The following is a 26,793-nucleotide window of genomic DNA, read 5'->3' as shown; positions in this document are numbered from 1 at the left end:
CGTACACCTTGTGTGGATTTCTGTTCAGGGCCGCTGTTTGCAGGGCGCTCAACCTAAGACAATTTGGATGAATGAATGAAAACAAAATGCATCAAGTCCCGCGAGAAGCTTGGGATCCTTGCTTCCGCGGCCTCTGACGAAGCCACCGACGAAGCCGAACCCCCCCCCCCCCCTGAACGATCCTGAGACCCCTGACACTGCCCACTAAGCCCCCACCAACTCCCTCACCACTAGCCCCTTAATCTGCCAGCTGAACCGGCTGCTGTTTTACCGCCTCCACCTCCCCTACTGCTCCCGGCTGCACCCTCTCCCTCCATGTTGACCAGCAGCTCCACGATCCCCCTGTACGCGGGAAGCACGTCCCGCATGAGGTTGTGGTACCTCGTTGACACGATGCGTACACGCACGTGTACGGACACCATGGTGCGGAAGGCAGCTGGGTCCCTGGTGGCCCACTCCTGCAGCACACGCAGGTGCTCCTGCGCGGCGCGGTGACATGCGCACACCGGCACACATGTGTCGGAAGGAGCGCGCATGCATGCATGCTCACTTGCAAAACAAAAGCACGTGCGTGCTTTGTGATGCGGTGTGGGGCTTTGGGCTCAGCACGCTCCTCTTGGGAAGGGGAACCGCATCCCTTGTAACCCTTGCACGCGAGGCCTGCCGGTGGCCCTGTGTCATGTCGCTGACTTACGTCGGGGTGGCGCCCGTCATTGAAAAGGCAATGCGGCCCAAAGAAGCGCCGCGTGATGTTCTGCCGCGGGCTGCCCGCCGCCACCCGCGCCGCCTCGTCCGCAGGCAGCAGGTGGGTGAAGCCGTAGCCCAGCAGCCGAGCTCCCTCGGCCAGTGCCACATCTACGTGAAGTGAATGTATTTTATCGTGCACACAGCCGGCCCCGGCGCGCGTTGGCACACAGCCACCCACCCTTCGTGACAGGACGCACTGCGTCCCATGCACCTCAAGCCGGCAGCTAACGTTCCCTCAAGGTGCTCAGATTGCTGTTCCAGCGGCCCCTCCTCTCAGCGCCCCAACCTACGTACCGTACATTTCCCTCTGCTTCCCGCCTATCGCCCACCCCCGCCGCGCACCTCCGGACGCTGCCTCCGGCACCACGGTGTCCAGCGCTAGTGGGAGATAGAAGTGCGGGTCCCGGGCCAACAACCTTAGCATGCCTGTGTTGGGCGGGGGTTCCGACAACCATACCCTGGGGTTGCCGGATGAGGTACGTGCAGGAAAGTGCAAGCTGCAGACAAAGCGGGCACGACTGTACGGCTGGCACGGGTGACGTATGGGTGGTCTTGATGTATATGATGCATGGTATTGCCAGCCACGTCGCCTGTGAGGCGTGTGCCGACTCACTGACCTATGCTGAAGATCAAGCCGGCGCCTCCGTACGGCGACGCGCGCAGCTTGTACGGACACTCCCGGTAGTTCCACCCCCGCCGCGTGCAGCCGGCCGGGAGGCGGCAGGGGCAGTACGCCACGCCAGCCGGGCATGGTTTGCACCTTGGGTCCACTGGGAGTGGTCAGTTGTGTCAGGTTAGGTGAGGGCATGAGGTGAGGGCAGCGGCTGCGGAACAGGTGTCAAACTTGCTATCAAGCCCCTCGGGAACGTACACCCATTCAGCTGCAGTTACTGCCAGCCGTCAGGCCATCACCACCACCTACTGGGCACCCACCACCGCCGCTCCGCCCCGCCCCGACCCTAATCCCTCATCACCCGACACGCGTACGGCCGTGAGTATGGCGACCCAGGCGGCCCACACACGCACCTGCCACGGGCGCGGTGCACTCGAAGTGCTCCCGCACGCAGTGGTATTGGAAATCACTCAGCATGTGCGGCTCCTCCGCATTCAGGCCCCGCCCATTGATCAGGCGCAGCACCGCGGGTAGCGACCACACGGTGTCATCGTCTCCCAACTGCAGCGGCGTGCACACAAGGGTGAGGGAGGGGTTTGAAGGACCTTGCACGCTGCCATCACAGGTAGGGCCGCTGGTAGGGATGCGAAGCCTCCGCCGCGGATGCCGCGAACCATACTTGAGGACCTGTGACGTGCCGCCCACGCTAGTCCATTGCCCGCGCGATGCAATGCGGTACGGGCCGCTGTAGCCGCACGGCCCCCCTTGCCGTCTGCCATCCCACACGCGAAGTTAGCGACCAGCGGCGCCCCCTTTCTTCACATCGTGTCCCCAAACATTGAGCCCGTACGGTACGCCAAAGCTGTTGCTTACCAGCATCCAGCTATAGGTGCCGTTGGCGCCCCCTAGCGCGTCATACGTGTACATGGGCGTGAGCGCATGGCGGATGGTGTGCGGATGGCCGGGAATGTCGGGCGAGACGGAGAAAGTCTCATTGTAGGGGGCGCCTGCATGGGAACAGGAAATTTAGGCGCCCACAAGCCATGTTGGTAGCTATGTTTTCATGCCGCGCCAGATCAGGATACCTGAGTCGCATGACACAGTTGGTTGCGGGTGCGGGAGTGTGGCGTGCGTGCAGAGGTTCACGCGCGGTTACCATATTTAGCAGCTGTAGGTGCTTGTATGTGGCTCACCCAAGGCGTTGAGGGTTCTAGTGTCCAGGTTTGCGTCCATAACCTGAGGGCAAGCGGCAAGTATGCACGGGCGCGGACCCTCAAAATGGCCCATTCCCACGCCGCTTGCACCCTGTGCAGCCCCCGCACGGCGCAAATCGTGCCCATCGTTGCCCATGGATCGTGTCCAGAGGCCTATCTTACAATGTGCGTGCGCAGCCCGCGGCGCCACGCTCGCGACTCATGTATCAAGGGATAGCTTCTCTCTTGGGTTGGGAACGTCACCAGCAAGTCGCCCAGCGCATAGGTTCCTGGTTGAGCCCCGTGCGCGGGCGGAAGGCCGACAGCTGCCACCAGTGCGAGCGCCAAGAACGCCTCGCACAGTTGCAGCCGTCTGCTTGCCAGCACTAAGTCGCGTTGGTGCATACTACTCAGTCTACAATGGTCGCGCCTAGCCCGCTGTAAATGGCCCGGGAAGCCAGCGTGAATTGGGAATGCGGTGAGCCAACGCCTACTTTTCTGGGCAGCTAAGATAAGAAATAACAATGTTCTGGGAATGAAATAGTATTTCCAGTGTGGATTACTGTGCCTCAACACCCCTTGAGCAGCTTGCCTCGGAAACGAAGCTGCACGGCTTGCACATAGGGTTTCCCCCTAGTGTGACTGTATGACATTAAAATATGCAGTGCAGCGATGCTACGTAGATTTGGTGGTCCAACTCCCCTTCCGTTGTAACCACCATTCGGCAACCATTCAGCGGGTGGCTGGTCTCCATCCGTCTGACGGGACGGGCAGGACGTACGGGGACTACCTTGTCGTAGTCGTGCTGAATGAAGTCTGCATTTCATGGTGGCAAATTGCAGCATCGCCAATACCGTAGTGAGCCCTTCGCAGTTGCAATCTCACATGCTGCTGCACTTAGTCCGTACGTATGTGCATTTGTGTGCAGGCTTCTTTAGATGCTTTACTTTGCTCTTTTTACAACTGTGTGTATATCGCTCGCACAGAATTCCCTGTGAGCGTCCTGGCCTGCCCCGTATGGTGGCACTAACCCACGCTCCCCCGGCTCGCCCCCCACACACAACTAAAAAACCACACCCCGCGCCATGTGTGATGCGCGCAACCGAAAGCAATGTTACAGGTGTACGCGTGCGGGTGGGGGAAAAACCGCGGGCTCGCGGGACCACACGGCCACACCGCTCTCAGCGCGGCTCGCGGGTGTTCACCACGCACGCCACCCAGCCTTCTGAATCGAATTGCAACCGCCGCCCAAAATAAGCTATTCAATTACCGCCGTGGACCGCCGCCGCCACCGCCCTGGTGCAGCAGCTACACACGGCCGCCCACCCCCTCTGCGTCCTGACGATGCAGCGGGCGGCCGGCGGCGTCGGACCCGCTGCCGATGGCTGTGCAATCTTCGGCCAGCCGGTGGCGGCAACCTGCCCGGCCCTCGTGCGCCTCCTGGGTGCCCTCAGCTATCTGCCTCCGGTCACAATCCTACGTCCGGCTGTGCTGGTGCCAGGGCCCTGGTGCTTTGCACTTCCGCTCTGGGGCAATCCAGTCTTGCCGTGTGCGGCGGGGCTTCAGGCGGGTGGCTTGGAACGTGACTTCCCAGCTCTCATGGCGCTGCCGGGTCTGCTCACGCTCGGCACGGCAGTGCGGTGCTGGGAGGCGCTGGCCGCGGTGCGCCAGCTGGTGGCTTCCAAACCGGCTGGTGCGCTCGGGCCGCGCCTCGCACGTCGCTGCACTATATAGTACAAGCGGTCCGTCCTGCGCCCCATCCTGCGCATTGCGGATATGGCGCGCGTGCCGCCGGCGGAGCTGCAGTCCGGCCCGGATGCTGCTGCCCAATTCTCCGCGCTGCTGGCCCGTGTACCGGCGGCGTGGAGGGTGGCGGCGTCGGCCACACTGCATGCGCTTGGCGGCGCGGCCTCCGCGCCTCCTGCCCCCCAGGTATGGCTGCTGCTTGCGCAGAGCCTGGGGTGGCGGCATGGCGCGGCTGACGTGCCCCTGCTGACCCTCACGGTGAAGCAGGCAACCCAACTTCAACTTGCGCCTGCGTACGACGCGCTCCGCGTGCGTCACTTGGCCTTCTTCCAAGAGGCCTACAGCGGCGCCGCACCGCCAGCGGAAGCGATTCATGCGCTGCGGGCGGCCCTGGCGCGGCTGTGGGCTTTGGTGTGGGAGCCGCGACACAGGGAACCGCTCTGGCGTCTGGCAGTCAATGGGTTCACGGGCTTTGGGATGCTTGCGGCGTGGGCCGCAGATGGACGCGTGGAGAAATGCCCGTGTGGGACTCAGATGACTGCTGGGCGGGGCTAGGGTTCACCACTTCTGGGACTGTGTGGTGGCGGAGGCTCTGCGTGATGTGATGCGGGAGCATGCGAATGTGGACATCACACGGACCCAGTTGTGGTTAGTACAGGCGCCACCAGGGCTATCGCAGGCGGTGTGGGACATCGTGTGCTTGGCTGCTGTGGCGGCCCTGGAATACGGCCGACAGCGCCTTTATGCTAAAGCATGCTCTAACGCATGGACCCGTCATTTACGCTTGCCGTGATGCTGCAGACCGGACTGCGGAGGTTGCTGTTGTGCGAAGGATAGGTGTGGAGGTGATTGCGGACTTCTGGTCACGGCTAGCTGCGTTTGTGAGTCTGCGTCGGCCTCCGCGCCGCTGGGACCTTGTCCCGAACCAGCACCCATTCCTAGCGTCAGATGATGTTGGAGGGGTTATCTTGGTAGGGCCAACAGCGGACTCGCCACCGGCCTCACCCTAGCTTGTCAGCTTAGGGACTCGCAAGAGGTAGTCTTATGACGCCGACCCACGGCTTAGGTGAGCAGCGCTAGCGTTTGCGGTGAGCCGGGCCTGGGGTTCCTCCCCTCTCCGGAGGCGAGGAGCATGGGGGTCATTCGGGGATCTCTCCTCGGGTGAGCGTGCGTGTCTCGTACGTTTTTGGGGCCCTGGCTTAGTCCACGGCTGTCGTCCCACATGTAACCTCTATCAGCTATTCAATTCCGATGAATGACACGTCCACGCGCCCAAACAACCGCCCGCCGCCGCCCCGAATATAGGCCCCAACACGCATTGCTTGTCGCAGTCACGATTGCCACGTATGCTCAATAGTTCCCAGCCGGCATGCACCACATACAGACGCGATTCCTCCCCCGCCATCCACCCCGAAACCAGTCTACCCCACCAGCATGTTGCGGTCGCGCAGCCACTGCACGGCCATGGCGTTGCCCGACGCGGCCACGCACTCCGCCTGGCCCCGCGTCAGCTGCTGCGGCAGCTGCACTCCGCAGGCCTGCAGCCGACCCACGAGCCACTCCAGGCGCGCCGCGCCGCTGCTGCACGCCAGCTGCACCAGGACGCTGGCCGCCTCGGCCGGGGACAGCACGGCGTCGCCCCCGCCCGGCCGCTGCATTAATGGGGTTCGTAACTTATGTGGTAGGGGTATGTAAGCGATGTTTACGGTATGGGGTTAGCGGGGTGTTGTGGTGGGGTTACTCAGTGAGGTCGCGATTTGCTTGAGCTTCACAACAATAATACTCCCCAAGGCTGTCCAGCGAGATGCGGGATTCAGGCCCTCGGCAAGGGGCACGGTGCGGTGCCCGCTAACGCAGAGGTGTACGCGAGTCACCGTCGGTCCTGCGCCGCGGCCAAGCAACGCTGCCAAGCAACGTGCTTGCCATCCGTGACCTAACCAACTAACCCCCGCCGGTCCTCCTTACCGGTCCTCCTTACCGGGCTGCGTGTGCGTGTAATGTGTAATGTGTGCGTGTAATGGACACGTGTGCTGCGAAGAAGAGAGTGTGAAGGTGCGGGCATGGTACGCACCGTGCAGCCTCCTCCGCCGCGCCAGATCGCAATTCCCGCCGCATGGCCGCATGGCCGCATGAGCGTCGATTGGGCGTCGATTGTGGCGGGCATTTGCTGCTGCGTCCTCAAAAAGCTTTACAGCACTCTCGACACCAATACACCATGCATGTGTCATATGACGCTGATCACATTTGCCCCGCAGCGCTTCAGTCTGAGCGACATTGAGATTGAGCGGCCGACGGCGCTGAAGGCCAGCACCCGGGCGAGCCTGGGCAACAACTACGGCAGTGCCATTTCGGCGGCCAAGAAGGGCATCAGGCAGTCGGAGGCGCACAAGGCTGCCATTTCGGCGGCCAAGAAGGGCATCAGGCAGTCGGAGGCGCACAAGGCTGCCATATCGGCGGCCAAGAAGGGCATCAGGCAGTCTAGGCAGTCGGAGGCGCACATACAAGGCTGCCAAGACCACCTGCTTTTGCGGCGAGTGCGGCAAGTGCAAGTCACGGGCCCGGAGTCAGAAGTACCGGGACAAGAAGGCCAAGAAGGCCAAGAAGACCTAGACAACCTCCTCCCTTCAAAACCGGTGTTTATCAACACCACCCATGCGGGAAGCTCAAATTGCCGTCTCCGTCGTCGCGGCGGCCCCGGCCCCACAACTAATACTCCCGCCTGCCCGCTCCGCCTCCACCCCAAGTCGGGATACTTTACCGATGGCTCTGTGCAGAAAGACGCAGCCACCATAAGAACCTACTGGCCTGCTGAGACCCTGCTGCCACTGGTGCTCCCACCCTATGGCTGCCATAGCCCCCCTTACCCAAAGGCACGAGACGCAAGGCATGGATGCGTCGCTTAGTCTTACACGTGCAGGTGCCTCAGAGCAGCTCCAGCCAGGTGCCAACACTGAGGCAGGCCCTCAAGCCGCCCGCCATTGTGGTCCGGTGCACCACACATCCAGAGGCGCCATGCAGTTAGCTTAGAATTGCAGCCATTACAGATGGTTGTGTCCAATGGTGTTTCATACCAACCTGACTGGTCCCACTCAGCGGTCTCAGACTCCAACCAGGTGCACATGCACTGGCTTTTCAAGCTTAAGCACTTAGTGCCGTGTCCCCTCCCTCACCTCAGCTTCCACCTTGAACCCGTTTAACCTTCAGACATTCTCCCAAAGTCAGCATTCCCACACTGCAACCACCTACAGCGGACCTGTGTTGCCCACAACCGCAAACATCTTCAATGCTGTTATCACATCCCTACCAGGCAGCAGCCTCGGGCACACGAAGGCCGGCTCCCATCTCGGAAGCTCCCGAAGTATCGGAATTACAACTCCCAGGCTGCCATCCCAGCTGGAGGAGCAGTGCCACCGGCTCAGGCAGAGGCACTGTCAGCAGAGCAGAGCTGCAGCAGGGCTTGCCTGTAATCAGGGCGATGGGAGGGACAAGCAGCAGGATAGGGTCAGGACACTGCAAATGGGCATGAATTGAGGGAACCGTTGCAGGTCAAACAACTGTAGCTTGCACTGTATCATGCCACTGGCAGGTGGCAGGTTCCCCATGAGCACGCCGGAAAAAAATACTCCCCCGGGCAACAAAGCCAGTAAAGCCTACCTGAACGACAGACATCACCAGACGCTAGGTGCAGTATTCCTTGTGCAGCTGCTCAAGCACGGCGCTCGGCAGATCCGCCACGAGGCTGAAGTCTACCGGCACCTGCACCATCTCCCAAGACTCCTCGTGGATAAACTCGCCACCATCGGCTTGAACAACCGCGCGGGCCTTCGCTGCCGCGGTTTGGAGGTCCGATGCAGCCGGCCACGCGTCACGCGGCATCCGCTTCAGCTGAGAGCTAAGCTTCTTAGTTGTTTCCTGAATAGCCTCCTCCTTGCTGTCTCCAGCTGCGTCCGCGTCCTCCACGTCGGGCACGAGTACGCCGTAGAAGCCCTCCGCATACAGTTGCAGGCAGCCCCAGAACGGGCCGATTTCAGGCCTGCTAGCGTATGGGCTTGCAGATGGGCAGCTGAGCATTCGCGAGCTGCTCGATGAGGGCGCCTCCGCGACGTGGAGCCGGCCAGTTGTTGCCATCCCTTGGACTGAGCTCCTCGGCTATTCTCTTTGCTTTAGAAAAGTATAATTTGTTTATACGTTTGGTGTGCGGACTGCTGTCTACAAACGGGGGGCGCCGGGCTGCGTGATTACAGCCCTGGGCGGCTGGGGGGAGGTTCGGGGGGCTCCGAGGGCTGGTGAGGGCCGAGCGAGGGCACGCGGGGAGGTTCTGCCAGCGAGTTCGCGGGGACGCACGCTGAATTGATGCGAGTGATTGAAGCAGTTAATAGTTGTGTCAGTATGCAATTAGTAAGCCCAGGGGTTCAGTTAGGGCACCGGGGCGCGGGCGTAAACAGCGTGGCCGTCTGCGGTGAAGTGCAGAAGCTGCAGGCCTAATTCTTCACAATAGGCTTTCAACTTGTCAAAATCCTTCATAATAGCTTTATCTGTTGGTTGGCTTGCTCCTCCCTTCAATGGCCGCCGGGATGGGGTGTACCCCATCCGGGGACCGGCTCGCGACCGGCTCAGAGACCAGGCTGGGGACTCTGTGCAAACTTCAACTTTTGACGGCCGGACGTGCAAAGATATGCTCTATATGCATGACCTTTCAGAAGTTGCCAGGAGTCACAGGGAGAGCTCTCGAGGGCCTGACGCTTCGCTCTTGTTGGCATGGACGTTGACCAGGCTCAAGCTGGCGAGCTCTGGGCCGGGAGGTGGCAAAATGGGCTGGGTGAACAAACATTTATAGTAAATTCCGGCTGGTGTCCCGCGCGCTCTAGGGCTTTACGGCGGAATCGCGTATATGGGCTCAATCAGTGACTACTCCAAGGGACCACTGTGGCCAACCAACGAAAAGCACTGTGCGGCAGACACGTTACAGTCTAAAATCTCGCTCTCGGGACCACGAGCAAAGCACATAGTGCTGCTACAAATGGTAAGGCGGTTCAGAAGCCGTCAGTGGGGTGTTCCGGGCTCAAATGGGTCGAGTCTATGCATTCCGCACGCGGCGCTGTTCGCCGCTGGCTTTCGGGCTCGGAAAGAGGCTAGACGTAATGCCGATGTGTTGCATTGCTGGTGCCGGTGCCTGCAGGTGAAGCTACCTCTGACACGGCGTGCTAAGGACATGTTCACCAGGCAGTGTGCCCAGGGCGGCCTGGTTCCTTCTGGGAATAAAATAGTATTTTCAGTATGTGTTACTGTTTCTCAGCACCCCTTGAGCAGCTTGCCTCGGAAACAAAGCACCGCTTGCACATAGGGTTTCCCTACCACTAGTGTGACTGTATAGCATTAAAACATACAGTGCAGCGATGCTACGTAGGTTTGGTGGTACAACTTCCGTAGTAACAACCATTCGGCGACCCTTCGGCGGGTGGCTGGTCTCCATCCGTCTGACGGGACGGGCTCGTGATGGAACATGGCAAGGGGCAGGAAAGCGTAGTCCCGATGTGTGTGGCTCCTTGTCGTAGTCCCCGTCCTGCCCGTCTCTCGGGCGCACTAACCACAACTTCTCTCGTGAGGAGTTGTGGTTAGTGCGCCCGCCTGCGGGGCTTGCGCCACCTGTGTGGGATGTGGTGTGTCTCGCTGCTATGTCTGCCCTGGACTTTGGTCGGCAGCGTGTGGTTATGGCCGGGTTGGCCGTTGGCGGCGCGAGCGAAGCTGCCGTCGGCCCGGGTGCTGAGCATTGGACTTGCCGTCGTAGCTGACTTCTGGGGTCGTCTCCAGACGTTTGTGACTTTGGGTATCAGGCCAAAGGGTTGGGACGCTGTGCCGTTTGCGCATCCCTTCATATCTTGGGCTGTTGGTGACGGCATGGTTTTGCGCTTGCCGTATGACGCTGATTCCCCGGCCCCCTCGCCGTGAGAGGTTGTGCGTGGTTAGTGGCTCTGTGTGTGGGCAGGATGCACGTGTGGGCGACCGTTCTAGTACCTGGACGCTTGCGCCCTGGTTAGTGCGTGCGCTGTGCGTGTGTCCTGCGGCCTAGACGTTTCCCGGCACTCCTGTGCCTAGGCTTGTGGCGTTGAGGCACAGCGGTGGGGCTCTGGCGGGTTGAGGCTTGGCTAGGACTCACTGTGCGCGGAGTCACACGGACTTTGCCCGCGGGAGGGTTTGCAGCAAAGTCGGGGTTGGTGGACTCAAGTTGGGACCTGATAGCATGTGATGGCTCGGCGTCTTCGGGTGCTGGGACTGTCCCCTCTGTAACATCCGCATCCTTGTCGTAGTAGTGTCGTAGTAGTGCTGAATGAAGTTTGCATGTAACGCCCAACGGCTCAAGAATGGCCCCAGTCTAGCCCTTGAGCGCAACACACCGTACGCAAGCGCTCCACCGCGTGTTGCAGACTCCAGCGGCTGCACCGGCCCGCCACATCCCAACCCACCTTCTTATCCGCCTCCCGAACCCCCGAGCATGTCGTGCCAGGCTCGCACAAACTACAGACAATCAACCAAAGCTCTGCCTTACCCTTATACGGTAATCCTTTATCGCCATTTGCTCACGCTGGCCTAGGCATGCGCGCCCTTGTCCACCACTTCACACGCACGCGCTACTCAGCAGCCAGCGCTAGTGTCTTGTACCCGCCGGCCACGCCCTTCATGCGGCCCAGCACGAAGCTCTCCAGGTAGGAGCTGTCGGCCGGCGGCGGCGGCGGCGTGTAGGTCATAGCCTGGGCGTAGGCCCGCAGCAGCGCCAGCAAGTAGCAGGACACGCCGTCCTCTGGGCACGCATGCACATGTGTGGCCCGGGCAAGGGATGGACGTGGCGATAGTCGCGAGGGGCAGCGCAGCAGGGGGTGAGGGTCTGTATGTGAGTCGCGTCAGCACCGTTATGGAAGAGCTGATCCCAGGGCCCAGGCCATAGCCGACTGACAGTACACGGACACATGGTTCCTGCCCTTGCTTGCTCTCTGGCTTTCCCATGAGCCGGCGCGCACTCGTGCGTTCTGTTTCCCTTGAACGCACGCAACACGCCCGCCGCGTGACCCACGTACCCAACCCGTCGCATGGCAGGACACAAACAGACACATGCATGGATTATGCAATGTGGACTCAAACAATGTGGCATCCACCCTACCTGTCAGCTGATTTGCCAGGAGTGCTGTGGAGCGGCCGATGGACTCAGCTAGTTGCGGGTTGGTCTCCAGACGACTGTGGATCTGTTGCGGGTGGAGCGTGGTGCTGTCAACTTTGGGGATGAAAGGAAGTAGGAGGAGGTGTCTGCTAGGACAGGGCGGGGTCCTTGCCATGGTAAAGGGAAGCACGGCGCACCTCGACCCCTCTGCCTCCACAACCCCACCTGTGCCACGTCGCTCCACTCGTTATCCACCGTGGTCACAATGTGCCTGGAATCAAACATGAATCAGGGGTTCAGCAAATTGTGCGCATACGCTGGCTCTCAGGTGCTCTACGTACGTTGCAAACTTTCCCGCCGTCTCCTTGCTTGCCGCCCCTTTCAAGCCTGCGCGCGTAGCCTAGGCGCACACGCCCACCCAAGCGCCCACCCAGCCCCGCAGCTCACCTGCCCTCCCGCATGAGTGCTGACAGCATGGTGTCGTACTTCCTGGGGTGGCTGATGATGACACTGCCGCACAGCACGTGGTACTTGAGCCGGCTGCGTGTGTGGTTGTGTTTCGTGTGTGGGTGATGAGTTAGCGTGCGCGTGCACGTTATGTGCGAGAGAGAGCAATGGTGGCGAAGGAAAGCACACAGGTAGGAGTTGTGAACGTCAATGGGTGGGGCTGTGCGCGTTTGGTGGTACATGATGGGAGACAGGAGGGACATTGCGTTTTGATGGGTGGGAGGGGACGGATGGGTGGGTTGCCCTCCCCTCGGCGGCCTGCCATGCCATGGTCTACCGGGCCTGCATACCGTTGGCTATGCGCACTCAAATCTCTGCCTTCGTGTCCAGTTAGTGCATGCAGCCATGCGCGTGTGGCTAGACGCGCACTCGCACGCACCAACGGCCACCCACCCCGAGTAGGAGTTGCCTTCCGTGTACAGGATGTACTTGTGCCTGTGGGGGCCAGGCATCAAGCGATGGTTGGCAACCACCACGCAGGGAGCTAAACAAACTAACGCCATGTGTGCCGTCATACACGTGCACCAGGACGTGGACAGTTTCCTCGCACCCATCCAACAGTGCAGTCACATGAGCCCATGCGCAACCCGCTAGGGGCCCACGCGCGCACTTACTTGCAAAAGTCCCACAACGGCGTGAAGCCCTGGAGGCCGCGCTGCAGGAGCACGTCGAAGGGCGGTATGGCCTGCACGTCTGCAATGTCAGTGCGGTTTTCCAGCGCCCTCAGCAATTTCTGCAGGTGGGCACAGACGTTTTGGCTTACGGTAGCGACGTTTCTGCTTGAGTACTGGCCCACAGTGGAAGCTTAGTGGTGGTGCCCGCTTCCATATAAAATAAACCAATGCGCCAGACCCATGCACATACACCTACGCACCCAGCATCCACCCAACCGACCCGCGGCGCACCCCACCCTCGCTCACCCCCCGCACGTCCGTGTTGATGTGCTTCCCGGCGCCGCCCCGCCAGAACATCTTGTTGCTGCGGGCGGCGAAGGGCCATCGCTCCACCACCTCCTGTGTGCGCTGGCGTATGGCCTCCCACGGCGGCATCATGATCTCGGGCCTGCATGCGGAAACAGCAGGGGCACACTACGGCGGTGTGGAAGCAAACACTTGATGAGCGCGTAGCACGTCGTCATCAAAAGCCCCGCCACTGGATGCACGACACCGAAACGTTTGTAACATGGCCGTACACACACACTGCATGAACATGGCACGTGCACCCACCATGCGTAGTAGCCGAAGTCGGGGTAGAGCCAGGTGCCGGGCAGCTCGCCCCGCCGGCCGCAGAAACACATCCATGCGCCCGGCTTGGGCACGTCACCGCGGTGGATGCCAAACTCCTGTCATCAGCGGGAAACAAGCATTGTTGTCACGGCATGGTTGCGACTATGGGGCATGGATGGGCCAACTGGGAACCTGGGGTGGACTGCTGCGGGCACCCGTGTCGTGTTCTCCAGCATCTATCGCAGGGCAACCCACCATGTCAGGCAGGTGTTTGCGGCCGAACCGCGACACCAGGCGGTGCAGGAGCATGAGGGCCCCGTAGGTCTTGGACTGGAACCCTGGCGGGTCGACAGGGCGCGCGTACGGGCGTACGTGATGAGGGGCAAACCTGCTGGAGCAGCGACCCGCTGTGGGTCCGGCTGGTCTAGCCAACTCACCCTCTCGCTTCACCAAGACATGCACCTGTGGAGTGTGGGGACACAATCGACGCGGCGGGCTAGCGCATTAGCGGTGGGTGTAATGCTCTGTGCTGCGCCTCAAGCTACTCGGTTCTCTGTCAACCGTGCATGCATTTCTCCTTACCAGCTCTTTGTTTCCCGAAGAAAAGAACCCGAACCTCATGACGCCTCTCCCACATCCAGCCACCCGCGACAAACCCACCCAGCCACACACCTCACACACACCTACCTGCCCGTTGCGAATGCTCACGAAGGCTCCCTCGCCACCGCCCTCGATTTCTTGTCGCAGCCTCTTGCCCTCGCTTGCGTTCACTCCCCCAGCCGCCCGCCACGCCTCCAACCGGACAGCCAGAGGCCCCAACAGGTCCGAGTAGCGGTCGCACTCGGGCGGCAGGCTGCTGGTAGGCACAGCCCCGCCGGGCGCCGCCGCACGTGCAGCCACACAGCCGCACCCGGACGCCAGTATAAGCAGTGCGGTTGTGATGCATGCGACTGCTGCTGGTGGGCTTATGGCAGCGCACACCGGCGCCGTCCGGGCCATTCCGTCGTCTCCCCGGCGGCGTGTGCGTGTGTGCGTGCGTGGCGGGTGTGCCTGTGAAGCACGCACGCACGGCTGGTGGATGGGGGTGCCCGCTGCCACCCAAGGTTTCTGTGACGCAAGCTGCAGCGGATAGTTGCAAAGCAAAGCTGTAACAGTTTCACCCGACTTTAGCGCGCGTTGCCTGCTGCGGGGAACCCGCGAAAAGACCCCACCCCGCCTCACGCACCCCTTAAGGGATGATGGCTTCTCCTGAGAACCGCCCCACCGCTTCCACTTGCAGACGAGAGGCCGCTGGGATAAGCTGTTCCCTTTAGATTGCGACCACCGAAGTAGGATCATACATGATCGCAGCGGCGAAGAGTCGCAGTAACCGAAGTGGGTTTTTGTCTCGGCACCGAACACCGAAAGCCTCTCGAGGCAGTTTAGGTTCATATATATGACTATGAAAATTTGCTATAAGCACCAGCTTGTGTACCAGCTTGTGCAGCAGTAGGTTGTCAACCGCTCGCCGCTGTCGGATCGTTCACTTACAAAGAAAAGGTGTGTTTAATGCCCTATAATATTGAATACATCATAGAGTGCTGCTAAGTGCGAGTCGTTTGCACCAGAAGCCTGAGCCGGAACGGGACCTGACGGGACCTGCTGGGTAGCGCCAATCCGCCGCGTGCCTCTTCAGCAATCAGCAGCCTGCCGCGACATGCAAGGACAAGCAAGGCGCAAATAAAGGTGCACCACACCCATTCCATAACGTATGCCGCCGCCTCGTTGCATAAACGCGCGGGGTCACAAAGTCCTGTCAGCGGTTGGTCCATCACCAATCGCGGAATCACCCGCGCGCCCAAAGTTGAGTCCTGGTCACAGCGGCAAGCTTTCAAGCTTGCAAAAAGTTATATATGTTTGAGTTTCCTGGTTAGCAACTGGCGAGAAGAATCGGCCCGCAAGGACGGGAGGCGCTCCCCTGGCCCGCTGTCCGGGTGGCATGCACAGAGTCGCGCCCGTACTTGCGCGCAACGGTAGTTCCTTACGCAGCATATGGCGTGTATTAGTATACCTAACGTGCCTAGTCGCCGGGAGAGCAGCCAGCGGTGGAGCGCCCGGCCAGCAGGATGTATCGGACTTACTCGTCGTGTTTCCCACCTTCCACAAGCGCATTGGCGTGGTGGAGGCGTCGCGTGCTTGGCGCATGGGTGTGAGCACACACATCGTGGTTGACGACCTGGTGAGCGGTTTCGAACGCTGGGATTGGCCACTGGGCCCGGGCACGGAGCGCAGCTACCTTCAGCTCGACGCGTGCAATTGAGCATAGCAAAGACATGGATGGGCAACGCACATACGGTAGGTATGGGCGGGCGGCACCCCTGATTTTGGGTGGTACGTGAAGCCAGTCACGAGCGCGTGTGCCCAACCCTTGAGGTGGTGCTGGGTGTGGTGCTGCACCACTAATCGCATTTGAGGGTCAAACCCTAGCTACCCTTGTGCGTTCATGCCCACACATTGCAAGTCATCCCGTTCTATCCACTCATTCCCGAATGTATATTCACCCGTCGTTCCCGCCGCCCCACCACCACCCTACCTGTTGTGCAAACACCGCCGCAGGTCCGGCTGGACGCGCTCCGGGCCGCGGGCTCCCGCCACAACGAGACCTTCTCCGCCCTGCCCGACCTGCCGGGCATGCCCACCAGCATGCGGCACGTGCTGGCGCCGCTGCTGGCGCACACCGCCACCGGCGGCCGGTACAAGTGAGTGAGTGAGTGGGCAGCAGCTGAGGGCAGGCAGCCGGTCAGCGGCTGGCTGCGGGCACAAGTAGTAGGAAGTATGTATGCGTGGGCGCAAGTAAGCCTCTTCTTTCATAGGTCGGGGGTTTCGGGCTGAGACAGTTTTATTCCCCCGGGGCTTCTCAGGCGCATGCGGCAGTTCCACGCACGCAAGCCTCAGTCATGGTGTCCATGGACAAGCACAAAGCATGTTGGACAGGCGTGTGTCACTCAACAGGTCAACCCTACACGCACGCCCCGCCTTACGTGAGCGAGCGCACGCGCTTACACATGTACTCCTCATCCCGCCCCTCCGATCCCGTCCCCGCCTTTATGTGCATCCCACGTCTCCCGCAGGGAATGTTGAAATTGGTCCTCCCCACCCCACAACCCACCCCACCCAACCGTCAACCCACCCCACCCCACCCCACCCCACCCCTCACCCCTGCAGGTGGATGCTGCTGGGTGACGACGACACGCTGTTCTCGCTGCCGGCCGTGCGGGGGCTGCTGCGGGAGATGCGGCTGCCGCACACGGAGCCGATCGCCATCTCCGACTTCCTGGTGGGTGGGTCAGCAGCAGGGCGGACAGGTGTGGATGGGGCACTGCCGTGGGGCAGGATGGGTCGGGGAAATGGGGCGGGGTGAGTGAAACAGCGGCAGGATGGAAAGGCCCATTCAAGTAGTTAACCGGGAAGTGATTCAGCTGGGCTCAACAGTGGGCATGCGAGCAGAACCACGCACGCCTCTAGGTAGATGGGTAGGGCTTTGTTTCGGCCGCCGCATGCTTTTAATCAACCCCTGGCTCTATTTCAATGACCACACGCACAGGTGCATTGCCGTTTCGAGCAAAGCGCCAAGCTGGATGTGGCCGGCGGCGGCAGGCGCTACACCGCACCCGCCACCCGGGACACGCGCTGCCCCGCCGCCGCCCCATCAACACAGACCGCCGCCGCCAGCTCCTCCAACAGCACCCCTCTCATCACGACACCCACGACACCGGTGCCCTGCATGCTGCCGCCCGCATCGCGGCGGCCGCCCCGCTTCCGCCCGCACCCCGACTGCCCGCCCGAAGGCCGCACCTCCTTCTACGGTGGCACCGGCGTCATTCTGTCGCTCGGGCTCATGCAGCACCTCGCCCGCAGAAGCCTGCACGCGCAAGCAGCTCTAGGACCAGACTCATTATCGTCAGCAGCAGCAGCTGCGGCAGCCGAGGCTGCTGCGGCCGACGCCGACACGTCATTCTACGCGGTCGCCATGTCCAACTACTCACCGGCAGGGGACGTGCTCATGAGCGAAGCGTGGCGGCGTGCCGGCATCGGCTTCACACCGCCGCCGCCACTGCCCTACCAGCTCGCAGTGCACCGCACTGCGCAGCAGCAGCCCTGCGTCGCCCCCAGGCCCGACGGCGATGGTGGTGGTGGTGGTGGCGGCAGCGCCGGCACGGCGGGCCGCCCCACGCCTCCTGCCGTAGTGCCGCCGCAGTGCCGCCGCTTTGGCAGCCTGGTGGGCTTCAACGATGAGGCCAGCCCCGAGGCCATGGTCCAGCGGCACCGGCTGGCGGCGGAGGCCGCACCGGAGGCCTTCCGCGGGGTGGTGTCTGCGCACCTGCGGCAGCGGCGGGCCAACACCACGGCGTTCCTGGCCGCCATGCGCGAGCTGGGGGCGCTGCTGGCGGCCGGAGGGGCTGCTGCTGCTGCAGGCGGGGCGGGGGGGCCGAGATGAGCGAGGCGCAAGACGACGCCGCGGGCAGCGACTCATCAGGGATGGGGATTGGGATGGGCCCATCTAGGGAGTGACAGATGCGAGAGCGAACGAAGAATAATGCATGGGGATTATTGATGCGGGCGGGCGTGAGGCGTGGGTATGAGGGCGACATGGGTAGGTTATCGTGCAGCAGGCACGGAGACGCGTTGTTGCTGCCTAGCTAGTCTAGATGGGTTGTTTAGGTAGTGTGACGCGCGCTGTCCGACAGTCAGGCCTTCAGGGAGGCGGGCTGATGAGTGATGAGTGTTGACCGAGCGCGGAGTCGGGTGCTGCACGAGGATGCTGGATGGGCAGTGCTACCGGCTGGCAATGCATGGATCGAGACACGAGCTGCTCGCTTCTGCTGATAGCTGCATAGCGCAGAAAGCCGCACCTTCGCATCTGCAGCGTGCGTGCCGTGACCGTGACCCTACAATTACCTCACTGTGGGCGCAGTTGTCCGAGTGTGTCCGTTACAGCCACCTCGTGGCGTCCAGTGCGCCGCCAGCAGCGAGCGGAACCACAGCTGAACTCGCCAACACAGCAGTTCACGTGCGCATTCTGACGCCCTGTCAACTACCGGTATCTCACGTTCATGGCCAACATCATAACGCTGCATGCACCACAGCACTGGCGCCATGCACTGCTGTCCTTATTCACTCCATGCCGGGTCACAAGCAGCTCCTTAGCTTAGAAATAGTCAAGAGGCCTCATCACGCATCAACTTCACCACGCACCCCATGTCCTCCCTTCCTCACCCACGCGTCCGTCGCTCATCGTCAGGCGCCACTCAATCCACCTCCATGCCGCCGCCGCGTTGCGCTGCTGCCGACTTGAGCGCCGCCGCGTTCTCCCCCGCGATGGACAGCGGCGTCTCGCCATCCTTGTTGGCCACCTGTGACGTGCCAGGCAGGGCCCAACAGCAACCGTACCATCACACAGTTTCAGAGCTAGCTTACATCTCGAAAGCAGACACGCGCGCAGGCACAGCATCGTTCAACACCAGCTTGCTTCCAGCGGCACGTGCATGCATATGCTCGGTGTCAGAACTAATATCGGGACAATCAGTCAGGCCTAGAGCCAAGGTCCAGATGCTCCCTGCGCTCACGCACCTCCAGTCCGGCTCCCTTTGAGGCCAGGTAGAAGGCCACCCGCGCCGCGTCCACCTGCACCGCGATGAAGAGCGGCGTGCAGCCCTGCTTGTCCTGCAGGTGGGTGTGGCAGTAGCAGGCAGCAGTGGCGGTACAGGTGTTTGTTGGACGGAGGGGCGTGAGGAGCGGCCGGCGGCGCAGCGAAGCGCGGGGGTCAGCCGCCGGTGCATGCGGCTGGCGCACAACTGAGCCTACAGCCGCTGTGCCAGCCGCATCCGAATGACATTTACACGTGCGCACATCCGTGCGCGCACACACATACACACAAGTACGCCGATCGGCAGACACATGCGTCCATGTGCGCTGCCCCAACCAAGCGCCCCCGCATCTATCTGCCGCGCCCACAGCTCCACCACATTCGTGCCCCACCTGCGGGTCCAGCGCCGCCCGCCCCTGCTCCACCAGCACCGCCACCGCCTCCGTCTTGCCGGCGCTGGCCGCCCGGTGCAGCGCCGTGCTGCCAGTCGAGTCCGCCGCGTTGGGCGCCGCACCCGCCTTGAGCAGCTGCCGCAGCACCGCCGCGCGCCCCTTGCTGGCCTGTAGGAGAGGAAGCGCGGGTAGAGGGGAGGCGGGGAGGTGCACGGTGATGCAGCAGCGGCAGCGGACGGACCCAGCGACACACCGCCGATGCGCTCTTCCCACTCGCGCCGCGCCCACCACGGCCCCGCCTTGTCCTGAACTTGAGCCTGCTCCGTGCCACCCTGCCCCCCCCCCCGTGCCCCCCTGCCTCCCCCCTGCCCCTTGCCGCAGCGCTAGCTCCCTCCCCACCGCGTAGTGCAGTGCGGTGCGGCCGCCCGAGTTGGCCGCCGCCACGTCCGCGCCCGCCGCCAGCAGCAGGTCCACCACCGCCTCGTGGCCGCAGCTGGCGGCCGACTGCAGCGGCGTCCAGCCCTGTGGGCGGCGAGGCAACATGTGCGTGACGTCGGTGTGCGTGTGTGTGTGTGCGTGATATGTGTGTGCGTGACGTCGGTGTGCGTGTGTGTGTGTGTGTGTGCGTGATGTGTGTGTGTGTGTGTGTGTGTGTGTGTGTGTCAGCAGTCGTAACAGCAGTTGTGCGCACGGAGATTGGCGTGAAGTCTGGTTCTCACAATTGGTGTGTGCTCAGGAGGACCGTACCGGGCTGAGGGGCCGGTGATGCAGGGCCCCTCCTGACCACTCCTTACCCTCGCGCTGTCCACTTGCGCGCACACGTCCACGCCTCTCAGATGTTTGATGCACTACGTACAACATGTAACCCACCACCACCTGCACTGCACCCAGCTGCACCCACCGCCGCACCTCTTCGTCCTGGTCGTTCACCGCCTCCGCGCTGCCGCCGCGGCCCAGCAGCAGCTGGCACAGCTCCAGGTTGCCGGACGTGGCGGCGTTGTGGAGCAGCGAGCGCTCGTCCTCGTCCTGGTGGGGAGGCGTGTGTGTGTGTACGTGTGTGTGTGTGTGTTAAAGAGCACAAGGAAAACATTTTGTGTGTGTGTGTGGTGTGTGTGTGTGTGTGTGTGTGTGTGTGTGTGTGTGTGTGTGTGCGTGTGCAGGTGGGGTTTGATGTCGGTGGCGGCGTATGGCACATGTGTCGCGATGCTGGGTGTTGTGGTGTACTGGCAAGTGGTGCGGCGTGGTGTGGTGTGGTGCGGTGTGGTGTGGAAATTGGCGTGTGGTGCCGAGCCCACTCGCGGTGTGGTGCATTGTCAGGGCGCTTGCGCGAAATTACTGAAACTCTATGACAACGTTGCCGCTTATCCAACCCATTGCGCATAAAGCCGTGCCGCCGCGTCAGTTGTGTTCCGGTGGCGGCTTTCCGCGGCGCTGGCTGGCCTACATAACCCCTCACCCACACCCTACTGTACACACCCCCTCACCCACACACCTTTCGTTTACATAACCGCGTGAGCTCCTCAGGGCTCAGCGCCTCAAAGTAGGCGAGGTCGCCCTCACGTGCCTTCTCAGCGGCCTTCTCCATGGGCAGGCGTTTGACCACCTGCGCCTACCCGCCTCTCGAGAGGCTACCTGCCAGCGTGGGCCGAAAGCCGCTCCAACGCGCGGGAAAGCCGGCCGTCTTCCGCAGGGTTTACTGATGTTTTGTCTGGACAGAGCTCCCTAACAGTGCAATTCGGCAGCGGTGGGCTTGGCCAGCTGCGTAATATGTTCAAGGTGGGAAACCTAGAATTGATCTTAAGAACGAGACGGGCGGAAACAGGCGAGTGTTGTCAGATGGAGATAGTCTGATGAGCGCTCTTTCCAAGTAGTATTGACATGCCGTCCTCTAGCTCGATCTCATCGCCGACCATGGGGCAACACCCAGTTTGGCAGCCCCCTCCATTTGGCGAGCGCGCCCCCGGTGCAGGTGTTCATTACTCCATTTAGAGTACACTTTACCCAAAATGGCGACCAGAATGGCCGTCGCGCTTCCCTTGCTGACCACCTCTGCACTCGGCATCCTCATCCTATGCCGCAAACTCACTAAACGACCGCTCACGGACGAGCAGGAGGCTAAGCTTCAGAAACTCATTAAGCGGTACAAGGACCAGCTCGTCCCCAGCGCGGAGCGGTTGGCGGAACTGGAGGTCGAATTTCAGCAGCAGATGAAGGACGGCCTCGCCAAGCAAATTACTGTGGACGGCAAGCACATGATGATGCTGCCGACGTACATACATCGGCTGCCGGACGGCACCGAGACTGGGGAGTGCTACGCGCTGGTGAGCGACTGTGCCGGTGTGGCAGGAGACGGGCGGGGGGCTGACAGCCCACGCCTTGGCCCAGCAGTCCCGTTGTGCGGGTAATGCCGCCGCATGGCAAGGCTTAGGCATGGGGGTTTCCTCTACCCCTTCTAGATTCGAACGGGACGGTGCCAGGCTGCCAGCACCCGTGCGATTGTCCGCAGCGGCCTTGGCTAACGCTTCCGCCTCCCCACCTCTCACGCATCCGCACACCCCCACAAACACAAACCCATACAACCACATTCCCCCACACATACACATACACAAACACGCATCCTTTCCCTTCGCGCCCTCCTAAAACCAAACGCGACGTCACAGGACCTGGGCGGCACGAACTTCCGTGTCATGCATGTGCGGCTGGGCGCCGGCCGCGGCCAGGTGGAGTCGTGCCAGGTGCGGGAGGTGGCGCTGCCGCGCGAGGTGTACGAGGGCAGCGGCGCGCAGCTGTTCGACTTCCTGGCGGCCACCCTCAAGGACTTCATCGCGCAGCACAGCGCCGCGGACGCAGACAAGGCGGTGCAGGTGCGGCCTGGGGCCAGGGGGCGAGGGGCGGGGGGCCGGGGGTGTGTGTGGGGGGGAGCATGGAGGTCGGTGAGGCTGTTTCTACCGTTCCCAATAAGAAACAGGCAGGGGGGAGGGCATCGGGACGGGTCGGAAGGGCAGAGCATGGCAAGATGGAAGGTCTGAAAGAGGGAGGCACGGGCGGGGGCTGCAGGCTCTACATAGTTGCTGCGCTGGCGGGGTGCGCGCGCGGCTGGACCGGCCCCAATGCCCCCCCCTTGAGGTGCTCTTCAGGACCTCCCCCACACGTATCATGCTGCTTTCTCTTTCCCTCCGTACACTTGGCATGACACTCCGCGTGACTTAACGCCCGCCCACACCCACCCACCCACCCGCACCCACCCACACGCACCCACACACACACACACACACACACACGCACCCACCCACACGCACCCACCCACCCACCCACCCACCTGACCCCCTGCAGCCGGTGTTGGGCTTCTGCTTCTCCTTCGCTGTGGAGCAGTCGGGGCTGGCGGCCGGCAAGCTGCTGGACTGGACCAAGGGCTTCAAGTGCAGCGGCGTGGTGCGTGGCAGGCGGCACACCGGCGGGCGGGGCCCGGAGTTGGGTGTTGTCACCATTCCACGAACCATGCATGCACGTGCAGGACTGGGGGACAGGGTTGAGCAGGAGAAGCCAGGAGGAACAAGCGGGGACCAGGGCTGGACGACAAATCATGCTTTTCGGCTCCCCCGCACACCCTCGCACACTCACCCCTCACACACCCCCTCCCCCCCACACACATACACACAGATTGGCAATGACCCGGTGAAGCTGCTGACTGCGGCGCTGGAGCGGGCCGGCTGCCCCTGCCGCGTGCTGGCACTGCTGAACGACACGGTGGGGCGGGTGTGTGGGGGGGGGTGGGCGTACAGGGGGGGACGACAAAGGGGAGGAGGGACTGGGGTGACTGGGTGGGTGGCGGGGGGGCGGACGCCGGGCTGCAGCGGCGGCGGCGATGCGGCGGCGGTCGGCGCCAGCCGGGGCACGGGCGCCGGCGAGCGGGGGGGTGCCGGCTGCGACATGGTGGGGCGGGAGCCCTGAGGGAGGTTGGGGCTGGGCGGGTGAGTGTGTGGGATGGACACGAGGTGCCGCGGCGGCTGCAAAGTTTTCAACGTCAGCGGGGACGCAGCTGGCGGGGGCGGGGTGCAGACAGCACGCCGCCGCCTGCCCTCCATCGGCCCTACACCGTAGCATGTGCCCGCCTTCGCGACCCCGCCGCCCCTCCCAAGCTCCTTTCTCCCTCCACCCCTCCCCCCACCCCGCCTGCGCCTCCTCCGCCTCCTCGCCGCCCCCTCAGGTGGGTGTGCTGGCGGCCCAGCGCTACCTGGACCACCACACAGATGTGGGCGTCATCATCGGCACCGGCACCAACGCCTGCTACGTGGAGGACGCCGCCAAGCTGACCAAGTGGCGCCCGCCCGCCGGCACGGGCGCGGGCGGCCGCACGGCCGTCAACATGGAGTGGGGCGCCTTCTTCAGCCCCAAGCTGCCGCGGTGCATGGAGGACCTGCAGGTGCGCCCGGGGGGCGCGGGGCCGGAGATGGTGTGGGGGTTTAGTCGTTTGATTGGGGCTGACTTGTTTACGGTATGAACCTAAATCCGCCAAGACCCAGGAAGAACTGCAAGCAGCCTGATGAGCTGACCTGGCCTGGCCCGCCTGCAGGTGGACGCCTCCAGCCCCAACCCCGGCAAGTACCTGTTCGAGAAGCTGCTGAGCGGCATGTTCCTGGGCGAGACCGCCCGCACCATCACCGCAGCCATAGCCAAGGAGCTGCCCAGCCTGTTCGCGGCCGCACCCGAGCCGGCGCCGCCCGCGACTGCGGCAGGTGCGGCACAGGGGCTAGCTGGGGGCGGGGGGCGCAGGGGCTGCGGCGTAGCGCGCCAGACGGCCAGTGGTCGGCTCCCTTCCTTTGTCCGCGCACACAGACACACATACACACACATACACACATGCGTGCCTGAGCTTCCCGGCACCTACCTGTACCCTCAGCTTCGGCAGCCCGCCGTTCGGTCGGGCATGCCGCTCCTCATCACACCTACCCACAAGGCGCCCCTTCTGCCGCGGGTGCTCCCTGATGACGCAGGCGCGGCGCCCGCTGCTGCCGCCCCTGCCAGCCCGGTGCTGCCCGCCCAGATGTCCACGGCCGGCGCCCTGAGCAGCAAGGACCTTGCTGACATTGTGGACGACAAGAGCTGGCGGCTGCGCGACACCCGCGACATCCTGGCGGACAAGCTGGGCGTGCACCGTCCCACCGTGGCGGCGGCGGAGGTGGTGCGGGAGGTGGGTATGCGCGCGCGGGCGGGCGGGCGGGCAGGCGGCAGGGAGAGGGGCCGCAGCGCGCAGCCGGCCTCGGGACTTCGTCAGCCACGCAGCAATGCGCATGCCGCAAACAGGTGTGTGACTCCTCCCATCTGCACTGCCTGGAAAACGCGACATCCGCGGCCTCGGCTCGCTGCTGTGCAGGTGTGCACGATAGTGGCCAAGCGCAGCGCCGCCCTGGCTGCCATGGCGCTGCTGGCCATCCTGCGCTTCAACGGCTGGGCCGCCGCCGCCACCGCAGCCGTCAAGGCCGCAAAGGCGGCCAAGGCCGAGGCCGAGGCGGCCGCTGCGGCGGCGGCGGCCGCCGCTGCCGCGGCCTCGGCACCTGGCGGGGCCCCGGCGGCCGCGCCGGCGGCTGCCGCCGCCGCCGCCAGCAGCGTGCCGGCGCCGCAGACGGTGACGGTGGCGTTCGACGGCGGCGTGTATGAGGGCTTCGGCAGCTACCGGCACATGCTGCGGGCGGCGGTGCGTGAGCAGCTGGGCGCGCAGGCGGACGACTTGGCGCCGCTCATCAGGTGTGGGGGGGGGGGGGCTCGTGCAGTGGTGGGATTAGGAAGGGGAGGAGGTGCCGGGAGCGGAAATGGCGCACGGCCCGCGACATGGGCATGGGCCGATGAGTTGCCTTGGTCACGTGGCGCAAGTTAGCGACCCGCCTCTGAATGCGCGGCTACCCTTGCTTCTATACTGTGCCTGTCAGTGCGACACGACTTGCTCAGGTCCTGCAGTGCTAACGCCGCCCCCTCGACTGCGCCGCGCAGGTTTGAGTTGAGCCACGACGGCTCCTCTCTTGGCGCGGCGGTGCTTGCTGCCGCGGCGGCGGCGGAGGCGCCCGCGGCAGCGGAGGCGGGCCTGCACCTGCCCTCCGCTACTGACGCCAAGGCGGCGATGGAGTCGGCGCTGGCGGCTGCAAAGGCGGCGGCGGCGGCCATAATGGCGGCGCCAGCGGCGGCGGCGGCCAAGGCGGCGGCGGACGCAAAGGCGGCCGGGGCGGCGGCGGTGCAGCAGCAACAGCAGCAGCAGCCGTCGCCGGCGGGGGTGCCGCCGGCGGGCGCGGGCGGCAAGCAGTCGACCTACTACCCCTCGATCCCCAAGTAGTGTGTTGCATGCATGTCCATTGAAGACGTTCAATGCTGTTTGTTTCTCGTGATGCGCCTTGGGCCTTGTACGATATCACGATATGTCATGGTGCGGTTGGTGGGCACAGCCTGTGCCAAGGTAATCGCGCCTGGTGCTGCCTGAACGTGATCTGGATTGGTTGCGCGACATCAGCTGCGGGGAAGGCCTGCACGTGCGCGAACCGATGCGTGCCACGACCACGTGCGGCACCAGCGGCAACAACGTGCAGTAGCGGCGGGAGGGCTCACAGGCTCGGTTGTGACTTGCATGACGACGTTTGCATCGTGGCAGCGTGGGGCTGGTATGGCGGCTTTGGTGTGGGGCCTTGGTTCGCTTGGGTAATGCTGCAGGGTGGACGACGCCGAAACCTGCCGCGCCCGGCTCAACGCAGTTGAGTATGGAGAGGTCAGAGATGTCGTGAGCTCAGAGCTGACAGGGCTTTGACAGCGAGGACACGAGCAAGGTAAGTGGCTGAAGATGCATACATGGTGCTGGTTTGGGAAGGAGGAACAAGCTTACATGCCGAAGCGTGCCACTAGAGGCTGTTTGTTGCGTTTGGGGCTTTGGTGTGCCATGATAGTTTTGCGTATGGGAAATGATAATGCAGCAGCGCCCGGCTATCAGGCGAAGGACAAAACCCGCAAGAAGCGTGTTGCAGGAGGTCGGGTATGCAGTGTGTTGTGCTGCATGCAGCAGGCTAGAGGACAGGCTGTTTGGATAATTGAAGCAAATTATGAGGGTCAGCTGACGCCGCTAACGGCAACAGCGGCGGGCGCCACCGTGCACCGAGTTGCTACGGCTGGCCGGCTGCGCCGTACAAGTTCAAATTGTGTACAAAAGGCTGCTCGGTTGCTCGCGACTTCTTTCCCTCATTGCATATGTTGCAGTATATTGGTACTAGTTGCTTGACACACCGTTTCTGTGACTTCGCTTCTCGTTGCAATTTGCGAAGCAAGCATGCAAGTCGCGACTGCAGTCATAGCTCGGCAGATGGCCCTCGACCCAGCCTGCTCACCGTGAGTGCTTCAATGGATACCTAGAAGCGTTTGGGTTGCGCGGCCTGTCGGTATGTCTGCGTCTCGTCTGCATGTCGGTGCTCGCACAGCCGAGTGCGCGAGCAGTCCAAAGCACATGGGGAAAACAATCCAGTCTTCGTAATCGGCATTTCTGGGGTTTGCACAGTTCTGCGGTGGGCTTGAATGCAAGCCCCCTTTTCAGCGACCGCCGGTTGCCGGAACGCGCAG

At 62.9% G+C, this 26,793-nt stretch overlaps 8 protein-coding genes across 8 annotated transcripts; 3 read left to right on the top strand and 5 right to left on the bottom strand.

Annotated features, from left to right (window-relative positions):
• Positions 1–13: 13 nt before the first annotated feature.
• CHLRE_02g117781v5 (uncharacterized protein) lies at positions 14–3,185 on the bottom strand. The gene is made up of 8 exons (XM_043060003.1): positions 2,737–3,185; positions 2,554–2,596; positions 2,234–2,367; positions 1,774–1,921; positions 1,365–1,517; positions 1,090–1,173; positions 695–855; positions 14–479 (listed from the first exon to the last, which is right to left on the bottom strand). The coding sequence occupies exons 2-8, from the start codon at positions 2,591–2,593 to the stop codon at positions 231–233; spliced, it is 969 nt and encodes a 322-aa protein (XP_042927637.1). The 5' UTR covers positions 2,594–2,596; positions 2,737–3,185; the 3' UTR covers positions 14–230.
• A 2,286-nt stretch (positions 3,186–5,471) lies between these two features.
• CHLRE_02g117750v5 (uncharacterized protein) lies at positions 5,472–6,863 on the bottom strand. Its single transcript, XM_001702403.2, has 2 exons — positions 6,371–6,863; positions 5,472–5,951 (listed from the first exon to the last, which is right to left on the bottom strand). The coding sequence occupies exons 1-2, from the start codon at positions 6,461–6,463 to the stop codon at positions 5,721–5,723; spliced, it is 324 nt and encodes a 107-aa protein (XP_001702455.2). The 5' UTR covers positions 6,464–6,863; the 3' UTR covers positions 5,472–5,720.
• A 329-nt stretch (positions 6,864–7,192) lies between these two features.
• CHLRE_02g117700v5 (uncharacterized protein) lies at positions 7,193–8,811 on the bottom strand. The gene is made up of 2 exons (XM_001702404.2): positions 7,954–8,811; positions 7,193–7,760 (listed from the first exon to the last, which is right to left on the bottom strand). The coding sequence occupies exon 1, from the start codon at positions 8,425–8,427 to the stop codon at positions 7,978–7,980; it is 450 nt and encodes a 149-aa protein (XP_001702456.1). The 5' UTR covers positions 8,428–8,811; the 3' UTR covers positions 7,193–7,760; positions 7,954–7,977.
• A 172-nt stretch (positions 8,812–8,983) lies between these two features.
• Positions 8,984–10,589, top strand: CHLRE_02g117676v5 (uncharacterized protein). The gene is made up of 2 exons (XM_043060002.1): positions 8,984–9,322; positions 9,479–10,589. The coding sequence occupies exons 1-2, from the start codon at positions 9,320–9,322 to the stop codon at positions 9,641–9,643; spliced, it is 168 nt and encodes a 55-aa protein (XP_042927636.1). The 5' UTR covers positions 8,984–9,319; the 3' UTR covers positions 9,644–10,589.
• Positions 10,590–10,591: 2 nt separating this feature from the next.
• On the bottom strand, positions 10,592–14,773 carry CHLRE_02g117650v5 (uncharacterized protein). Its single transcript, XM_043060001.1, has 12 exons — positions 14,411–14,773; positions 13,873–14,235; positions 13,623–13,647; positions 13,441–13,523; positions 13,186–13,301; positions 12,880–13,021; positions 12,574–12,692; positions 12,353–12,394; positions 11,900–11,992; positions 11,678–11,723; positions 11,456–11,537; positions 10,592–11,098 (listed from the first exon to the last, which is right to left on the bottom strand). The coding sequence occupies exons 2-12, from the start codon at positions 14,182–14,184 to the stop codon at positions 10,929–10,931; spliced, it is 1,230 nt and encodes a 409-aa protein (XP_042927635.1). The 5' UTR covers positions 14,185–14,235; positions 14,411–14,773; the 3' UTR covers positions 10,592–10,928.
• Positions 14,774–14,873: 100 nt separating this feature from the next.
• Positions 14,874–18,129, top strand: CHLRE_02g117600v5 (uncharacterized protein). The gene is made up of 4 exons (XM_043060000.1): positions 14,874–15,403; positions 15,781–15,923; positions 16,390–16,501; positions 16,769–18,129. Exons 1-4 carry the CDS (start codon positions 15,368–15,370, stop codon positions 17,660–17,662), a joined length of 1,185 nt encoding a protein of 394 aa, XP_042927634.1. The 5' UTR covers positions 14,874–15,367; the 3' UTR covers positions 17,663–18,129.
• A 15-nt stretch (positions 18,130–18,144) lies between these two features.
• On the bottom strand, positions 18,145–21,043 carry CHLRE_02g117550v5 (uncharacterized protein). Its single transcript, XM_001702406.2, has 6 exons — positions 20,696–21,043; positions 20,113–20,229; positions 19,603–19,725; positions 19,204–19,371; positions 18,796–18,888; positions 18,145–18,578 (listed from the first exon to the last, which is right to left on the bottom strand). The coding sequence occupies exons 1-6, from the start codon at positions 20,786–20,788 to the stop codon at positions 18,474–18,476; spliced, it is 699 nt and encodes a 232-aa protein (XP_001702458.1). The 5' UTR covers positions 20,789–21,043; the 3' UTR covers positions 18,145–18,473.
• A 150-nt stretch (positions 21,044–21,193) lies between these two features.
• CHLRE_02g117500v5 (uncharacterized protein) lies at positions 21,194–26,709 on the top strand. Its single transcript, XM_001702380.2, has 9 exons — positions 21,194–21,524; positions 21,864–22,067; positions 22,537–22,635; positions 22,864–22,950; positions 23,411–23,626; positions 23,777–23,939; positions 24,198–24,394; positions 24,578–24,948; positions 25,192–26,709. The coding sequence occupies exons 1-9, from the start codon at positions 21,222–21,224 to the stop codon at positions 25,526–25,528; spliced, it is 1,977 nt and encodes a 658-aa protein (XP_001702432.1). The 5' UTR covers positions 21,194–21,221; the 3' UTR covers positions 25,529–26,709.
• Positions 26,710–26,793: the final 84 nt, after the last annotated feature.

This window comes from Chlamydomonas reinhardtii, chromosome 2, assembly GCF_000002595.2.
Source record: "Chlamydomonas reinhardtii strain CC-503 cw92 mt+ chromosome 2, whole genome shotgun sequence".
Lineage (NCBI taxonomy): Eukaryota > Viridiplantae > Chlorophyta > Chlorophyceae > Chlamydomonadales > Chlamydomonadaceae > Chlamydomonas > Chlamydomonas reinhardtii.
This window is presented reverse-complemented; position numbering and strand designations above follow the sequence as displayed.

What these genes read in the sequence shown, in the direction of transcription:
- CHLRE_02g117600v5 (XM_043060000.1), top strand. Translation starts at nt 15,368, where the DNA reads ATGGGTGTGAGCACACACATCGTGGTTGACGACCTG. An exon ending in GCCACCGGCGGCCGGTACAA is followed by an intron (nt 15,924 to 16,389) that starts GTGAGTGAGTGA and finishes TCACCCCTGCAG; the next exon opens with GTGGATGCTGCTGGGTGACG. An exon ending in TCGCCATCTCCGACTTCCTG is followed by an intron (nt 16,502 to 16,768) that starts GTGGGTGGGTCA and finishes CCACACGCACAG; the next exon opens with GTGCATTGCCGTTTCGAGCA.
- CHLRE_02g117700v5 (XM_001702404.2), bottom strand. Translation starts at nt 8,427, where the DNA reads ATGGCAACAACTGGCCGGCTCCACGTCGCGGAGGCGCCCTCATCGAGC.
- CHLRE_02g117650v5 (XM_043060001.1), bottom strand. Translation starts at nt 14,184, where the DNA reads ATGGCCCGGACGGCGCCGGTGTGCGCTGCCATAAGCCCACCAGCAGCA. An exon ending in TGTCTTGGTGAAGCGAGAGG is followed by an intron (nt 13,524 to 13,622) that starts GTGAGTTGGCTA and finishes TCGACCCGCCAG; the next exon opens with GGTTCCAGTCCAAGACCTAC. An exon ending in GACTTCGGCTACTACGCATG is followed by an intron (nt 13,022 to 13,185) that starts GTGGGTGCACGT and finishes TTCCGCATGCAG; the next exon opens with GCCCGAGATCATGATGCCGC.
- CHLRE_02g117500v5 (XM_001702380.2), top strand. Translation starts at nt 21,222, where the DNA reads ATGGCCGTCGCGCTTCCCTTGCTGACCACCTCTGCACTCGGCATCCTC. An exon ending in GCCGCCCGCGACTGCGGCAG is followed by an intron (nt 23,940 to 24,197) that starts GTGCGGCACAGG and finishes CTGATGACGCAG; the next exon opens with GCGCGGCGCCCGCTGCTGCC. An exon ending in GACTTGGCGCCGCTCATCAG is followed by an intron (nt 24,949 to 25,191) that starts GTGTGGGGGGGG and finishes TGCGCCGCGCAG; the next exon opens with GTTTGAGTTGAGCCACGACG.
- CHLRE_02g117750v5 (XM_001702403.2), bottom strand. Translation starts at nt 6,463, where the DNA reads ATGCCCGCCACAATCGACGCCCAATCGACGCTCATGCGGCCATGCGGC. An exon ending in GCGGCGGAGGAGGCTGCACG is followed by an intron (nt 5,952 to 6,370) that starts GTGCGTACCATG and finishes CCATTAATGCAG; the next exon opens with CGGCCGGGCGGGGGCGACGC.
- CHLRE_02g117781v5 (XM_043060003.1), bottom strand. Translation starts at nt 2,593, where the DNA reads ATGGACGCAAACCTGGACACTAGAACCCTCAACGCCTTGG. An exon ending in GCACCTATAGCTGGATGCTG is followed by an intron (nt 1,922 to 2,233) that starts GTAAGCAACAGC and finishes ACGCCGCTGCAG; the next exon opens with TTGGGAGACGATGACACCGT. An exon ending in ATGACGGGCGCCACCCCGAC is followed by an intron (nt 480 to 694) that starts GTAAGTCAGCGA and finishes CGCGCCGCGCAG; the next exon opens with GAGCACCTGCGTGTGCTGCA.
- CHLRE_02g117550v5 (XM_001702406.2), bottom strand. Translation starts at nt 20,788, where the DNA reads ATGGAGAAGGCCGCTGAGAAGGCACGTGAGGGCGACCTCGCCTACTTT. An exon ending in CGCGGTTATGTAAACGAAAG is followed by an intron (nt 20,230 to 20,695) that starts GTGTGTGGGTGA and finishes CCTCCCCACCAG; the next exon opens with GACGAGGACGAGCGCTCGCT. An exon ending in GCACCGCACTGCACTACGCG is followed by an intron (nt 19,372 to 19,602) that starts GTGGGGAGGGAG and finishes CCTCTCCTACAG; the next exon opens with GCCAGCAAGGGGCGCGCGGC.